This window comes from Anoplopoma fimbria, chromosome 21 (assembly GCF_027596085.1).
Source record: "Anoplopoma fimbria isolate UVic2021 breed Golden Eagle Sablefish chromosome 21, Afim_UVic_2022, whole genome shotgun sequence".
In the NCBI taxonomy this organism is placed as follows: domain Eukaryota; kingdom Metazoa; phylum Chordata; class Actinopteri; order Perciformes; family Anoplopomatidae; genus Anoplopoma; species Anoplopoma fimbria.
The window spans coordinates 14,754,865-14,772,700 of NC_072469.1; the positions used below are offsets into that span (position 1 = coordinate 14,754,865).

General features: G+C 43.6%; 1 protein-coding gene across 2 annotated transcripts in view; it reads right to left on the minus strand.

Annotated features, from left to right (window-relative positions):
* LOC129110418 (partitioning defective 3 homolog) overlaps positions 1-17,836 on the minus strand; it is a 325,305-nt gene that overhangs the window by 65,638 nt on the left and 241,831 nt on the right. For both annotated transcript variants that reach the window (XM_054622495.1, XM_054622494.1), the window contains 2 exons: positions 15,881-16,009; positions 7,317-7,619 (listed from right to left, as the gene is read on the minus strand). In XM_054622495.1, the coding sequence (XP_054478470.1) occupies positions 7,317-7,619; positions 15,881-16,009 (432 nt within the window). The remainder of the gene's footprint in view (positions 1-7,316; positions 7,620-15,880; positions 16,010-17,836) is intronic.

Consider the following 17,836-nt stretch of genomic DNA (forward strand, 5'->3'; position numbering starts at 1 on the left):
TGCTGACAACATGTTCACCGTGTGCTTTCTCACCATTAGTCGCTGTGATACTTTCAAAACAAATCATTGTGTTCTCTCTAAATTGTGTAGGAAAAACTGTTAATTTGTGGATTTTGTTAACCTCTCCTCGGCGTAGCAACGGGCAGTAGCGGTGTCAGGCTTCGGCAGCCTTCAGGAGAGTTGAGGGGGGGATTTACTGTCTATTTGCAGCTGCTGATTGCCGGGAACGAGATGCCCTCCGGTGCCGATCAGCAAACGAAGCTTCGGTCCCCCTCGGCCATATTCAACCCCCCTCCCTCCTTCTCCGCTCCCTGTTTTGTCTGCTAGGGCATGCCTGCCCTTAATGCACGCTCCCCTTTCCCTTCATCTTCAAATTCATTAGGTACTGTATGAATGCCTTCCAGGCTTCCAATTTGAGGGATGTTGATAGAATGCATACTGTACATGCAACTTCAATCAGCTTGATCCACTTGATGTAGAGTGGAAGGCGAGGTAGGGTCTATATCCCCCCCCCTCTCTCTCCCCCTCGATCTGCTTTCAGGCTGTTTGCTTTCTTAAATGAACGTAATGGTACAAACGCAGGATAAATTGCCTTCTGTGTGCTCCATCTCATCCCATCCATCCCACAGGGCCCTCTACCAAGCAAAAAAAAAAAAATGAAAGCAGACCAGAAAAATAATTCATTTGCTTTGCCTGGGAGATACACGTTGCTATCAGTGTAGAACCTCTGTGATAAGGCTGATGTGCATTTGGTGCATTAGGGCCACTTGCAATATCGCCACAGCACAGAGCAAGCTGGGAGGAAAGGGCAAGAGTCAGTGTGAGAATGTGTCTGTAGATCGGACCCTCACTCTCATTTTGTAACCTATCTGGAGGGTTTACATGGGGCTTTTCCAGTGCTGTATGGGGACAGAAGCATCACCTACTCTGGTTTACCAGGTTCAGAGGACGTCCTGCAAACGCCGGCAACAATGGCTTAACCCGAGGATTCACCCGGGCTCATTCATTACAGCGGCAGCTCTCTCAACAGGGGCTAACATTCCAGATGAACTCTTCCCATCACCTCAGTGTCCTTTTCTTATTCTCAATTAGGGGCAGGAGAAGGCACTGCTCCACCCATTCATTGTGACACTAATTTCACACCCACACAAGGAAACTCAGAGGGAGTAATGGAAAAAACGCCGGTCGATGTCAGAGACAAACAAAAGGCAGCGCCGAAACATGCTGCCAAGGCCCTGGGAATAAAACGTGACACCGTCTGCGTCACCTGGAAGTCGTGTTTAGCTTGGCAGCCTACACAAACGGGAGGAATTGGATACACCAGACCAAACACTCTGGAACAACAGAGATACCAATGAGTGAGTAAAAAGTAATTAGTTACCACTAATGTACGTGTCACATTAAAGCAAACGGCTCCTTGATGCTAGACATTTCAATTTTACTCCCTTGAGAACTACAAGAAAATGCTATTAGAGACTTACGAGCTGTTATTAAAGTCTTAACGCAGATGCAGGGCTCGTAAAAGATTAATTTGCTTACCAATGAATTATTGAGAGGTTGGATTTAATCAAAGCTACAGATGTTGCAGTCAGAAATTGTTGTTAATCTCTCTTTGATTGCATCTAAATGAAAATACAGACTATAAAATTCAAAGAGAGTGATTGTTGATTGTGGAGTTAATTACAGACGCCAAATAAGAGACAGCAAACGATTTAAGAAAAAAAGCGATCGCTTCGGATTGGCCCGGTGATCCTCTGATGGAGGTTTGTAAGAACGCACTCTCCATCCGCATTACTCTAATCGCGTCATCTGATGGTCCTTTCAAAGAGAGCAGCACGGATTAAACCAAATGATTATGTGTCCCCGTTGGAAGGTTCTCATCCAAAGAATGTGACAGGGTCAAAAAGAAACCAGACAAAATGAACTGTTTTTAGGGTGATGATCCCAACAATATTGAGGATAAAAGCTCCATCAGCCTGTGGGTTTTGAGGCCACAGTGGACAGCCGTGGATGTATCTCACCGCAGGTTAACATTTAACACCTCCTGAGATGACGTCTTGGTGCTCAAGAGTGGCGAGGTGGTGAGAGCGAAGGTGGGGGTCCTCACAAACTTTCTCGAGAGATGAAAAGCCTGACCTTTATCAGCTGCGGCAAATGCATTAGCTACCTCATAATCCAATTTCAAGACCATGCAAAGTGGAGGTTCTGACTGAATTTTAGTGTGGAGAGAGCAAAGAGGGAAAAACACCACAGTGAGTGTTTCTGTAGGTGAGGACTCTTTGGGCTGCTGCCTGCCTGCCAGCCTCTCTGGAGCTGCTGAGTTCGCAGAGGACTTCAAGGGCTTTGCACTGCTGAGCTCCATATCTCTTCCACCCCCTCCACACCTCTTCCTCTCGGTGTCTCTCTTGACTCTTCCTCGCCCATGCTCTAAGGAGCTTTGGAAAGTCGACTGGGTAATGGGAGCAGCAGTCAATCAAATTGCGCTTTCAAAGGTGATGCTTTGTTTCACGCTCGCTTCCCACAAATCCCATCGAGCCTGGCACCTGTCAGGTTGTCGTTCTGAAACGCAGCATCCAACGCCAGTCACCCAAACCCCCCCGGTCCCTCGGCAGATGGAGGGGTTGACTTGTCGGCTGCCTGTCGAGAAATGAGGTCATTCTATTTTGCTGGGTCTAACTTTTTTTAAATTTTTTTTATAAGGTGAAACCAAACAACTGAAAAACGAAAACACTTTTCGTCTGGCTCCCTTTCATGTAAACTCGGTAATAGAGCAGGATTCATACAGGTTTTAGGGTGAAAAATGATATTTACTTTTGCATTTATACAAGGCTTTAACAAAACTGTCCATGAACGGATGCTGGATTTCTATTGGTGCCCTTCAGTTTTACGGAGTCTGACAGCATTGTCAAAACACCGCTGGTGCTGCCAGCTCCAATAACGTGGCAGTTGGTAATAAATTGTCAAACGAGCTCTTGTTGTACCGTGATCCAGGAGAGGAACAGTAAAACCTGACACGGCAGAATGGGCAGGATCCGTGGACGCCCACAGCAACCGGGGGTCCTTGTATCTCCAAGGGTTTATGGGCTCAGGTCTGACTCATTCCAGCTTTTACAGTCACAGTGACCTTCCCATTAGGGCTCCATTACCAAAGGTCTATCAGAGAGAGAGGAGTATACCTGCTCTGTTTATCCAGCTGCAGCCTCTTCTTATTAACTGTAGTGGATAAACAAGGCTGCAGCTTTGAAAGCTCTGGCGAGTCATGGGCGAACGACTTTATAATGGCATAAAAGGAATGCACATGTGTATAAACACATGAAGTTTAAAGAGAGTCAAAGATGCATAACTATAGTGTACAATAACTGGCAAATCGCAGGCATGAGGACCCCAACTCCTCTAAAAAGGAGCAGCAACCCACATCAACCGAAGGGCCCCTAAGTGTCTCTAATTAGCTGACTGGATCTAAAAAACCTTCCTCTATTTGACTAAAAAGCTGTGTTGTAATGACAGCACAGAGGGATGTACAGTAAACAAAGCGATGAGAACTCAGACTCCTGGGTGCACCGGCATTGTTTGAGGTCTTTCCAGCTATGCAAATGTTTGACTGGGTGGCTTTTAGACGGAAGATACTGATTAGTTTGAGTCTAGTCGTCCTCCAATGCACGCACAGCCTTTGTTCAGCAATTGGTACGTTATTCACCAACGAAGAGCTAAAAATAGAGGGGAGGCTGTCAGCTAATTTCAACTCAATTTGCCTCCATTTATGTGGTCCCTGGAACAAACTTTACAAGGTAAGATGTGTGCAGTTGTACAACGTGTGTAGAGGTCATCTGATTATCAGCATATGGCTTCCACCATGGTTAAATATCCCCATATAACATTATTAGCTATGTTGTAGGAGATAGTAGCAGCGAGCCAACCATAGACTACTGGGTTTACTTAGTTTTATGTTTATTTGTATTTAAAAAACAAAACAAATCAACAAATGATATGAAATGACTGAGTCTCTTCACATTTTGGAACTATTTTTTGGGGGGGAATATTGTGCATTGATCCACACTGTGGCCTGTTTTCATTATAGACAGCATTGGGTTGTCAATCAAAATAAATCAGAGTAAAAGGCAGTAGGCAGTGTGATTTTTACATTAATTCATTTGTTTTTGCTTCTTGGATTGAAGTTCCTTTAGGGGTGTAACAAGTTGCCGGCTTCTTGTCAGAGGTCGGATCATAGGATATGACTCTGCTGGCAAATAACTCAAATATATCACTTTAAAATATGATCCTTAATCTGCCCCTTTGATCGGAGCGTGTTTCTCCAGGGCCCACCTCAGAAGGCTGTAACAGTATCCAGGTCGGGGTTAAACGCAACTCATTCTTCTCTTTCATTCTGAAGACTGACTGACAGCCGGGAATGAAAAGCCTTCCCTGCACAAACCTCATCGACTTCCTTTCCCCCCGACCTTCAATGAGGAAGTCCTGCAGCTCCAAAATACTGGGTTAACCAGCAGTGGCAGGATTAGAAAAGTGAAACAATTGTAAGTCATACTGGATCTCTAAATGTCAAAACAAAAGTTCTCAATCCAATTTTGCTGCCTTGATACATGGAACCGGCAGAAATAATTGCAAATTCTGTTGTGTCGGCGCTTTCTACTTGACAATGAAAGTTCCAATAAGTTCAATTTAGAAATGCAAATTATTGTTTATGTTTGTTATGATAGGCAAGTGACGGGAGTCTTGAATCTGAATGTGTTTCAAGCTCCTTTTTTCGCAAATCGTAAATAGAAAGCCTCTGAGCTAAATAAGAACCAGTGCATATTATTATATCTCAAAGGCAGCAAGACAAATATTACAGGCGTACGGCCGGGCTGGCATACACAAGATATGCAAAGCAGTGAGAGGTGCAAAACAGAAATGCAGTGTTGAACATTCGGCGCATATTTCAAATCAAATCACAACACTCGCGACAGCTAATCCGGTCCCTGCAAATAAAACTCCATAGTGCGCTATCAATACTTAAAGCTCAGACCCCAAACCAAATATAAGCTTGTGTTTATAATTAACATGCAACACTCAGCTTTTTGTGCTGAAATAAACCTGTGAAGGTGAGAATACAATCTCCAGGAAACAGCTCAAACATGAGAGCAGGAAGGAGAGGATAAGAGGTTCTTTTTTATGTTGTTTGTTTTTTGAAACCGACGAATTTCAGAGACGACCTAATGCATATTTGAATGCATTTGTTTTTCAACCTCAAAATATTTAACAGTTTTAAGATTAAAAAAACAACAGAAATATGGAACACCATCCAGATGGTCAGAGGAAAATTTGGCCAAATCTGAATAAACCAAAGCAACCAAAAGTATTTAAAAATCCTTTTCCAAGTAATAAAGCATCTGCTAACAATCAGACCCTTCATGCAGGAAGCCCTTTACATAACTCTTTTTTTTCTCTTTATTTCTCTGTGAGAGCCACTAAGAAGATTGCTATTAATATTCCCTCTGGTAACAAAGGAGAAGAGAGTGTTGTCTTGTGTTAAGGCTTTTATACTGTATCCCCACACAGAGCATAATGAGAATCAACAGCATCCTATCTATCGATGACCAACATCTTGTGATCTGAATACACAGACTCATTGAACAACAGTTAAGCATTGTCTTGCCTTCTTCTTCTTCAACTAGCTTCCAGGCTTATCATTGTATTGTGCTTAAGGAAGTGGGATAGTTGACAGTAGATAGCTGTTCTGACACAACAAGCCTATCCACAGGAAACAGGTGGAGGTAACCTTCACTTTAGACATATGGATCAGTGGCCTTCACTGAGCCCAGGATGTATTGGCACATGGATTTTGCTGGCTATCAGAGGGGCCAGATAACCTTGTCATATCTAGTCTGACTGTCATGGGTGTGTTACAGGATGGAGATTCTACCTCTGTAAATCCTCTTAAAAAAGACCACACACACACACACACACACACACACACACACACACACACACACACACACACACACACACACACACACACACACACACACACACACACACACACACACACACACACACACACACACACACACACACACACAGAGGCGCTCTGTCTCAGTCACACACAAACACAGCTTGGTAACACATGCACCCCACCCCACCTGAGCCGGGCAGTGAAAGGTCACAAGCCCCCAAGTGACAGCTGTCAATCACGGGAGGTGGGTATTATCCGATCCATTAATAACACCCTGAAAGGTTCTGGGAGACCATGGGAATAGAAATCTCCTGACTTGTCACCACTGGATGTGACCTACAGGAGACCTGTGACCCTCAGAGCTCCTCCGACTGAGCAGAGGCACAAGCATTATGTGTAAGAAAAATAAGAAGAAATGCTTTACGAAGGGATGTCCAGAATGCTATAGATAATTTAAGCTGAATTAAAATGAATATATATTGAATATATTGATATATAAATATTAATATATCAATATGAAATGCTGACATGGCTCATTTGCATCGATCAACTTATCCATTTTTTTATTCTCATACAAATTTACTGTCAAAATATTTCACTAGCATGTTCACTGGTTCGCTGTTATTACAACTGAATATTGATTAGGTTTTGTAGACTCTTGGTTGACCTTTGTTGAGGCTTTGTTAAGCTGTAGTTCATTTACTGGAGCTCAAATACATTCTTTATTACACATGTAGGAACTTCACGCAGGCCTTTTGGCAATAGGCTATCAACACTCTAATATGAAACTAAAGCTCTGTGTGGCGTTGTCGACACATCAAATAGGTGTTGACACGGAGGTTATGTGCGATGCAAACCCCCAGCGACAAACAAGCTGAAGTCACATGCAGCGTGACTCTCAGCCGGGGAGGATTACCTGTGATCCAAGGATAATGAAAAAAAAAAGGGCTCCCTGATATTAAATTCTAGCACAGGGTGACTGATAGGCTCTTGTTGTTCTGTTTTTATTTATTTTTTTACCTTGCCCGTGGATTCCGCCTGCTTGCACGGGGCAATGCCTTGTGGGACGAGGCAGCGATAACACCCTGTGTGAAATTCATTGTTTTTCTGTGCAGCGTGTGTCACGCATGACAAGCAAAAGTGAGCAAATACAATCACGCCGCTGCTTATACATTATAGATGAGGTGTAAATGAACTGGATTGTTGCAAAGCTCAAGTACAAGCCACAAAGCTAGATAGCGTCCTTTGAATAAAGGAGAAAGGTAGAGAGTCACAAAGGACACTGTGTAGCTTTGAGTGTTGGTGGATGTGTACATGTATGTTGAGTCAACAGCCTTATGGGATATTCTTTTGGGGTGCCCCCTACCTGTCTGGAGCTGGAGCTCGTCCATTGCGCGGCTTGTTGACCTGGGCATACAGGGCCTCCAGGGGTGGACCGTTGTCCTGTAGGCTCAAGGGAGGGTGAGGACTCTGGGGACTCTGGGGGAGATGGTAGTGGTGGCTGTAAGGCTCCATGCTGCTGCTGTCCACCGACGAGTCTAATGATCCAATGCCGGCGTAGGTGTGCTCCTCATCTGAGCTGAAGGCACCGCCGACAACGTCTTGGATCTCAGCATATTCCCTCTCCTTTGCCTGCTTATCCCGAAGCTCCCGCATCTTGGCCTGTATTCTGTGATAAACACATTGAACTGATTTTTATTCGTGAATCATCTGGCAAACTTAATGATATGTTCAGAAATGCCAAATTTTTATATTATAAATATGTATAAAAAAAGATTTTACACCCTAAAATTGTGACGGAAATACATTTGAAGAGTCAAACATGACTAAAATGATCAGCCTGACAAATGGTATGAGTCTTATGCAGTTAGAAGTGTCTTGGTGTGAAATGGCTGTAAAATATTGCCAATTCCTTTTCTGCGCCTTTGTGTGAAACTATGCATTTGGCCAACTTAAGCCAGTGCAGAAGAACCATATCCAATTGCCCAATATTAATCGGTTCTTAAGAGATCATTTCTACATTTTGTTGTTTTGTTTATTTTGATGCTCAGGAAGCCTGTATACAATATTTGTTCCGGCTCTGCTGATGGAAACATATCCAGTTTTAATGTTGTTTTAATAAGTTTTCATTACATTCTATGGGAAAGTTTCACGAATTATTTTTCTTTGCAAAGGCCAACTGTATCTAGTTAGAGACTAAATGGAGATACTTGATGATATTTGAGGTATTGAGTGGCAAGTGTGTAAGAAATGTACAGTAAGGAGGCAATACAGGATAAAGAGATGGGGGTAAAGGAAATTAAAAAGACCAACTGTAATATTCAGCCCAAGACTCAGAGAGGCTTACATCAGCATTCCAACTTTAAAGTTTAATCTCAGATATTGATCAGTCCAGACCTGGGGAAGAGGTCTCTTCTCTTCAAACTTCTAAAGTGGTTTTCTTCAGGGAATGTGGACGGAGAATAATGTCTTGTACTGTAGTGAGAGCAGTATTATTCAAATATGTGGCTTTCCATGAGCCATTAGAGGGCTGCGGCGAGTGCACTGATCTTTATCCCTCAGGTCCTCTAACAAGAGGAGGTGGGGGGGGACACAGTCGGACCTCCTCTTCCCCTCTCCCCAGGACCACTTCCACACAACGGAGCCTTTCACGGGGCCTTTTCCTGTCTCTGAGAATGGTTCCATGTGAACGCCCATCTGTCCGCAGCTAACAAGGTTCAGTCATGGTGCTGCGTGGGAGCGAGGTAAGCTGGAAGGCGGAGGGGCAGGGAGTTGGGACAGTAGGGAGCAAAAACAGAGAAGGTCTGAGGACAGGCAGAGCGGGGGAGCTGACCTCCCACTGCGGTGACCCTGGCAGCAGCCACCAGACTTGCTCACTGCTTCCAGATGTTGTACCCCAGCTGTAGGGTAACACACACATGCACACACAAGCGCGCCACCTCCTGCTGGAGCTAGACTTCCCTATTACCTCAGGTCATAACTGACCTCTGACCCCCTCCACTGCTGCTACTAACGGATGATTGACAGGTTTGGAACAGAGCTAGGATCCCCAGCCTAGCCTTACTCTCTCTCCCATGTCTGTGTATTTTAATAACAGTAATCACATTTCAAACAATCACCATTCTTCAATGCCGAATTAACCCAATTCCCACATCCCACCCATAGACTGCCTTGTTTATTTTTAGCTGTCCAAAATCCCATTTTCTCAGCATTATCAGCGGAATGAGATTTTGATGGAGGCCTGATGCAATGTTGCATGATATGCAGTCATCTATAAAGCCTCTAAGCTGGTTTGGCGTGTTTTTGCATGGGCAGGGACCAAGTGCATTATGGAACTGATCAACTCACATTTGTGTGCCCCCGGTGTTGTCTCACGTCAGACAGGAAATAGAAAACGAGCCTCCCTGGGAGGGAAACACAAATTCCCAGAAGCCCTTTCACCTGCCGTCTGGCTAAAGTGATGTCAGATCCCTGCCAGGAAGCACCAGACAACGATGTTACGACAGGTTCAGGGAAGTCCGCTGGGATCTCAAAACCCTCTAGCGTTTTATGGACTAATCAGATTCATAAAAACGGCAATATTGACATTTGGGATGAGATAATGGCCTTGGCTAGACTGGCGACATGAAGCTAAACGAGAGAGACTTCTCCTCCAGGCCTTGGGAGTCTGACATGGATAAAGCTAATAGGTGCATTTCAATAAAAGGATATTAACAGGCAAACATTTTAAAGGAGATAACATGCTGTTGCCATTAGCGTCACTACCATCTGGTCCATCTTGAGTCGTAACTTTATTGCTTTTATGTACTCACCAAATTACAATATTAAGCTTTTCTTTGCAATGCATCATGTTCTTCTCATTTTTCATTGGAGAAGTCATGGCTCTTTTGTTTATACTAAAGGGCCATATGTTTGTGTGTTTGTGGAGAAAATATATCCATAATCCAAACCTGTCAGACTGGAGTGAGAGGCATATTCCAACATGTTTTGGCTGTCAGAAAGAAAAGCTGGACTATCATACGGTGTGAAGTTTCCACCCACTGGCCAGTTGGCATTGGGTCTCATTGTTGCAAGCTGAGATTTGAGTGTTACAATTTTCAAGGACATATTTTTTATTAGATGTCTCCAGTTGATGAATAAAACTACCAGGGATTTAGTTACCTAAAAAATCAATATGCATCTTATAAGAAAATTTGAAAATGAGTTTTGTTGCGAATGCCAACGAGGATGACATTTTTGGGCATGTTAGCCATTCTTTGGGGCAGGTCCACCACTTTGGTCCAACTATTGGATGGATTTCCATGAAATGTGGTACCCACATTCATGGTCCCCAGATAATGAATCCTAGTGATACTGTTGATCCCATGACTTCTCATCTAGCATTATTTGCAGGTGTCTGTTAGAATTTCAAAGGTTTCCCCTATCCTGTTAAATATATGAACAACTACTAGATGAACTGCCACAACATTTTGATCGAATCATGGTATGCAGAGGAGAAATTTAAATTTCTTAGTGGTATATTTACTTTTTATCCATGGCCACCATTAGGTCGGCACTTTTGAGTGGATTGCAGTGACATTTTTGTTAAGTTTATGTTCCCCTCAGGAGGAATTGTTCACCACTGATCATCCTTTTATCAAATGCCATAATCAGGTCAAAATGTAAATTCGTTCTTGGTTTATGACAAATACCTGCAAAACTACTGACACTCCCATCGGCCTCAGCTGTACTTCTGCAAGTGTCAATTAGCAAATGTTAGCATGCTAGCATGCTAAACTAAGATGGCGACCAAGGCTAACATTATATCCACTAAATGTAAACATGTTAGCAGTGTGAAATTAACATTTAGCCCAAAGCAACGTTAAGTCTAAATGAAACCTCAAAGAGTTGCTAGTGTGGCTGTTGAATCTTAGTCTTGTCTTATCAACATAACAATGAGACATTCATAGTGAAAGTACTGCATGTGCAATATTTGACTACTGTCAACATACTTAATTTGTTTTACCCACAATATCTACATTATAAAAATAGTCATATGCCCCACCATTCAACCCAACCTTCTCCCATGACTTGTATGCAGAGGTTCAGATAAATATCAAGCAAACTAGTAATATATATACAGTACCAGTCAAAAGTTTGGACACACCTTCTCATTCAACTACTTTGAAGAATCTAAAATATAAAACATATGCTGGTTAGTTGAGTATGTGTTTGTTTACCACATAATTCCATATGTGGTTCTTCATAGTTTGGATGTCTTCAATATTAATCTACAATGTAGAAAAATAATAATAAATAAAGAAAAACCATTGAATGAGAAGGTGTGTCCAAACTTTTGACTCGTACTGTATGCATTTCATAGGAAAGCGTGCTGGACTTTGGAAGCCCTTTTTCTGCAGTGTAATACTCTCATTAGCTCCAAACCGCACATCCACACCTACAGACTGGGTTCTTCTTGGGCACCCTGCAACTGCTGCTCCGCTTCCAACTCCCCTCCTTCTCCCAATTTCTCCTGAGAGACCACCCCCGCGCTGTACCATATATACCCCATTAGCCAATTAATGGCCCAGCATGTTAACATTGAGGAAAGTGCTGCCCACACTAAACACATTATTACTGTACAGCCCCAATTACCAGCCCCTCTCCTCTCTTCTCCTCTCACAAGACACTACGTTCAAGAGGAGAGGACACTAAAGCTTTTAATGCAACCAGCCTTGGGATATTTTCATTTCAAAAAGGGGACAGTCAAGCTGTAGGGCTTTAATGCAGCCCAACTAAGGATTTACATTTTCATTTTAATTAGAGTCATGATAGAAAAGTATATAGTTCCACTATTAATCAGTTTATTTTGTTTTTCTATGTGTTGCCTGGAATTTACTCTATATCCTAAGAAGTAGAATTGACCTCACATGTACCTTTAAATACAATTCAATGTCTACTTGTTTATTCTTCATAACAGTGCAGAGGAAAGGCAATTCCTCCTGGCTAAAAGACAGTCTAGACAGTCTAATGCTGAGGTTTTCAGGGCAGTTAAAGTTCAACCCCTAATCCACTGACTGACCATGTATTCAAGATAATTAATATCTTGTTATTCATTCTCGCTAAACTGATGTGTGAATACCTTCTCATCGACTTGAACTAAATTTGTAATGGTATTGTTGCCAAAGCTTAATTTCATCAGAAGAGTGTGAAAGCAGGAGACCGTCACATCGAGTAAATACTGTAACACATTATATGGGTGGAACGCGATGCTTGGTGTGAACTGGTGTGTCTGCTCACCTCAAGTCCTTCCTCACTACACTGAATAAATCTCACTGTTTATCCAACAGGGCTGTTTTTTGTTTTTTTGGACTAACAAAGCCAGCAGACTTTTTCTCCATATGTTAGTCAATGTGTGATCTACCCAGGGGAGGAGGGGAGTGAAGAAGAGGAGAGAAGAGGGGGCTGTCTGTACTTTCAGACACTCATTTTGAAGTCAACACACTTAGAAGCTTGAAAGCCTGCCTCCTCAATATGCATTGTTACGCCGCTGGATGAAACAGAATGTATTTGCTCTGTTACTTTCTCACCCAGCCACCTTGAACACATTTTTTCTTTTTCTTTTCAATACATCCTCACTAAAACATGTTCTATTGTTCTGAAGCGCAGATGTATCTGTATGTATCTGAATCTAATCAAAGTGCAGTAAATGACTCTGCGTGCAGCTGTGTGTGCAGACTCGCGAAAAAACCTCAGATATGAATCTTTTGTGTTGAAACTTGGCCCATAACCGCATAATGCAATCACAGAGATAATTGTCCGAGTTTCCGTGGTGTTAATTCACAGTGTTAACAATCGCATTAACTTGCTGTAGGTATCAATATAATTACAAATGTAATCACACTTCCCAATCAGTCAGTTGGAGCTTCCTTTGAACTCACTATGCAAATTAGACGCAAATAGGATACTGAAATAATGAGATGGTTTGACAAAGTGAAATGATAACATTGGTACCACAATCACTGTAATAGGAGTGATGTGCCTTATAGCAAATTGCTTAACCTTCTTTTTTTTATTTTTTTATCGGTGGCACTGAGTTCAATGTACCCTGAACAAGGTATAAGAAAATAACTTCTCTTTTGTTAAATAAAAGATTAAATTGTCACGGCTAATCCAGGTTTGCTCTTTGTCGATATGGATTGTGCTGATTGACCCACTCCAGAATCACTGGTCAGTTTGTGTTTGTCTAGAGTCAGCGGGAAGTCAAACAACAAACAGGGGGAAGCAGGCCACTGTCGAGGATTTACAAAGGAAAAAAATGCAGTGATGTGCTCTGCAGTGGTCTGGGAGAGTGGCGGTGGAGTGCTGGCCGCTGATTAGAAGCCAACCGGAGCCAAGCAGATAAGAGAGAATGGACATCATAATCAGCTGCCAGCGAGAATGGAGTTCAGTTCAGGCGGAAAAGGAAGAAGGAACATTGTCAGGTTGTCTTTTGTGTGCTCCCCTCTTTGGCTGGGAAAATATAGTTTCAGGGCTAACATGCGCACAGATAAGTCAGCCACTGATAGAAGCTCCACCAACACCACCCGCACAGTGTTCTTTCTCTCTCTCTTCTCCCCCGTGGCCTTGCATGAATAACGGCTGTGGCCACAGAAACCGCTGCTCTCTAGCCCACCCAAGGTCCAATCAGAGGGCTTGTTTTCTCCACAGTCCTCTCAACATGAGCCAATCAGATAGGGGTGTCTTGGGTGCTGTCCACAGGCATAAAGAGAGCAGAATAATGGCTGCTGCTGCCGCTGGCCCGAACAAAGATTTGGATCAGCCTAACCACAGGTTCTAATGTCGCCTTGATGAGATATGAAACAGTCAATCACAGGAGCCGTGTAAAATCTCCCAGATTCTAGCAAAACAAATGCTGCTGATAAGCACTCTTCATCAAGTGGATGCACTGCACTGTGCTCTAGCGATGAAGTCAAAAGTTTGATGCACTCTCTTCTCCATCATCCTCAATCTATATAAGAGGCTGACAAGATATCAATGGAGGGGAACGTTTTTAGTGAAAAATAAACGGGTTCTATCTGCAAGGGCCGCAGGCCAAACTATAAATTGCATGAATCATATCAAGGTCAGAGTTTTAAATATATGACTGTAGCTGTCTTATTGCAGGGTGAAATAAGGGCAGGTTTTATGAATTAATCTGTCTCACCTCTTCGTTGACTCCTATTTTGAATCACTAAAAGCCCCTGTCAAAACCGTCTGCTTGAATTAACGATCGCTAATGTCAGCCGAGCCGGGGGTTTGGCTGCAGCCCATCCTGGGTCGCGCTGACAGGCGGGGCCGGCTGGCGATTGCCAGCGTCGGGAAAAAAGTTGCGGCCCGATCCATAGTTTCCTAACGGCACTCTGAAATGGTCCTGCCTCCGTGGCGGCATTGTAATCAATCGGAGCATGTGCCTTAAAGCACAGACCTAAGACAATCAAATGTAGCACCTTGGGAGCGCGATACAGTAGCGCTACCCAAAAATACAAGAAGTAATGGATTTCTAAGCTGTCGTGCTGCTGAACCCTGATGCTTTGAATATCGACTTGTCTTCGTGGCAGTGTGGTTTATTATCAGCGAGCACGATTTCCCTCAGGATTCCCTTTCCATTAACCGAGGGACAATCCTGGCCTGGCTGAGTGATGGGATTTGGGAACAGGTACAAAAGGAAAGAATTAGGTTGCCCTCTTGCACAGGCAGCTGGCGCCGGAGCTCACACATGCAGAACGGACACAAACAAGACAGGGAACGAGAACGAGACGCAAGACGAAGTAGCAGACAAAGAAATTGGGTGACGGCGGTGAGGGAGAAGAAGCAGGATTTAAAGAGTGTGTATGTGTTTGTGGGGATGGGGAGGGCTGTGAGGGCACGCACTCTACATATCTCGTGCCCACTGTGTGTCTGCGTTGGTTCTGCTGCTTAGCATGGCAGTCCTTTGGGAGCCTCTCAAAGGGGATGGATCGGGATGGAGAGCCAGGCCCGCCGGTCTCCAGGGTGCACCAAATGTGTTGGGCCCTCAGCCAGAGGGGTTCGCTCCCCTCAGTGGAGAGGACCATTGCTGCAAGTCATAGTTGAATACCAAAAAAGAAATGCGCATCAGCTTTTTTTGAGCAGGGCCTCCAGATGTTTCATTCAGCAAGGAGGAGGGCCTTTGTGAGCTTTCCTTTTTTTTTGGTTTGTGTTTGTGGTACCGTGCATTTTCCGACATGCCATCCATCCCTTTCTCCCTTCACTGTGAGAGGGAGCGGTATCAAGCCCTATTGTTTCTATTCAATTAGCTGTCATTACCGACGGCAGTTTGATTACTGAGTTCATTTGGCTGGTGGAGAACAATGGAGGCAGCAAGCTGTCTTTTCATTCGCCCCGCCACCGGTATTGTCTTTCCCTGCTGGAGAGAATTAGACGGGGCTCGTCTGTGAGGGGATGAGGCGCACGCGGCCAAACCGATGCCTCGCCTCGCTCTTCTGGACATCCTGACGTCCAAAAAGCACAAGAGGACACGGAGCCAAGAGGGGCGGATTTAAAGGAACAGCGTATTCTTGAGCGATTAACAACCTGGGCAGGCTGCAGGAGAAGACAGATGTGGGGCGACATCGATTTCACTATTATAATGAGCACCATTCAATCATGCCAAATCCACGGGGGCCTACGAGCACCATTAAGAGGTCAGCGCCTCCGAATGGCACAGGCAACAACGATCCATAAATGATCTATTTAATGTACTGATATAAAAGAAAGGGACATTTCACAAATTGACATCTGAGTACTTTCCCAACCTTGCTCTTGCCATTTTGCTAATTAAGTAGTTTGCTAATTTTCCGGTCAGCAGTGTTTTTTTTCTTCTTTTCTTTGTTCAGCTGGGACCTAATTGTTTAGGCTTTTAGCGAGCCAAGGCTCTGTCTGAGCACTCACCTCTCTTGCTCCAGCCTCATCCGCATGGTCTCCTCCTCTGACGCCTGCATGTCCTCAGCTTTAGATTTGCTGGAGCCCTTCCTCTCCATCCTGTCTCCCGGCTGCTCATCCTTCCGGTGCTTTCCGAACCTGAGTAAAAGAGAAGGGCGGAGAGAATTTAATTGAGGCCCAGACTTTAATAATTTCCAACCCAATATGGCCTTTTTCTATTTTTTATAGCAGCACGTCTCTTCTTTGTCCGGGAAATTCAGGTGAAATACTCAGTAGGAAATTAAAGTGTCAAACTGTCAAAATCTTCAGGTCGGGTTTGTACTGGGAAGACAGCTTAGGAGGAGTCTCCCAGGATACCCATTCGTTATTGAAAGAATAACTTGCCCTTTTTCATATGAATGCAATCAAAATGCATCAAGCCATATCAAAAGATAACTCGTAACGTAGTGAATTCCCTCCCTCCCAAGTCTCCATCCAGGACATCAGAAAGGATTCAGTGTGAAAAGTGGAAAATGGCAAAAACCCCCACCCTTTTTAAAAGAGAAAATGAGCTCCCCGTTTCCTCCCTGAGCTGTGGGGTTTACTTAGAGTGATGGGAGCGCTGACAGCTCATGATTTAGTTTTGAGCGAGGAGGGAACAAGCTACCTGTAGTCGGGCAAAATGTAAGTGGAGGGAGCGGCCGAGCTCGCCGGTATCTTTCCTTACTTTCTGGGCAGCGTCGCAAACTTTTACATTTTAATGACGGGAGTGACAAGGCGGCGGCGGTAAATCCGTTACAGCTTTATGGTGAGGTGAGAAAAAGCCAAGCCAATGATCGTAAAATCCTCAGGTCGGCTGGGTGAATAAATGACTGAGGGGTGTGAGAAAATGATGAGGAATGGAAAAAATAAATAAGAGGCATGCTGTGACAGGGAGTACAGTACATTTACAGGGATGCACAACACACACACAAAAACACACACACACACACACACACACACACACAATATCTATATGGACAACTCTATTAACTGAATCCACTGGCTCAGACCTTCTTACTCACAACAATGTGCTTGTGGAGGAACAGTTGTCAACGTTATACATGTGCAGAGGATTTATAGGTAAAGGACAAACGCTCTGATGAGACATAACAGGAAAGGCATATCGTGAAAGTATGATGTCATTTCCTGCTGCCCCACAATGGTGCCAGCTGCGTAGGAAGTGCTAAACAGCAGGATACAGAAAAAGGAAGTATGATAGACAGTGAGTGCACATGATGGCCATTTTACACATCTGTACGCCATGTGCAGTCGATGCAGTGTTAGTCTGACCCGCAGTGTTTGGTTCTCAATATGTTTGGGCATGCAAAGCCTCATTAAATATGTCTATGGAGAATAAAACCATTTGAACATCATGTTTATAGGTTACCAGATTGCTTTAGATAATTACATTTGAGGGATTATTTTACGAAAGAGGTGAGGATTGGTCACTGCATAGACATGAGTGGTATAATTAAGGTTATTGTGGCTGCTTAATACCAGGGCCGGCATTGGGTCATTTCAGCCTTCAAGCGTGCATTGTACTACTGGGGGAAAGCAGGGAAGGGGGGGGAGACACACATCAACATGTGCTTTACATAAATACCAAGCCAAAATGAGAGCTAAATATAACCTTGGCAAATCATACCAAGGTTGGACACAAATTCAATATTTTTGAAACAATATAAATATAATTCGGAAGAAGAATTACCATTGTGAGGTTTTATTGATTCCCCAACCAATCATGTTGCAGTTAACATCAAGGTCTGTCCAAAATGTCATTACTTCATCAGTTTATCATCTTTGACTAAAAAACGGGTTTGGTGAGGTCATAGCAACCTTTGACCACCATATTCTGATCATTTATCCTTGAGACTGAGTGGACGCTCTTGCCAATTTTGAAATAATTCTTTAAAGGAATTCCTGACATATTGCATCCCAAGAATG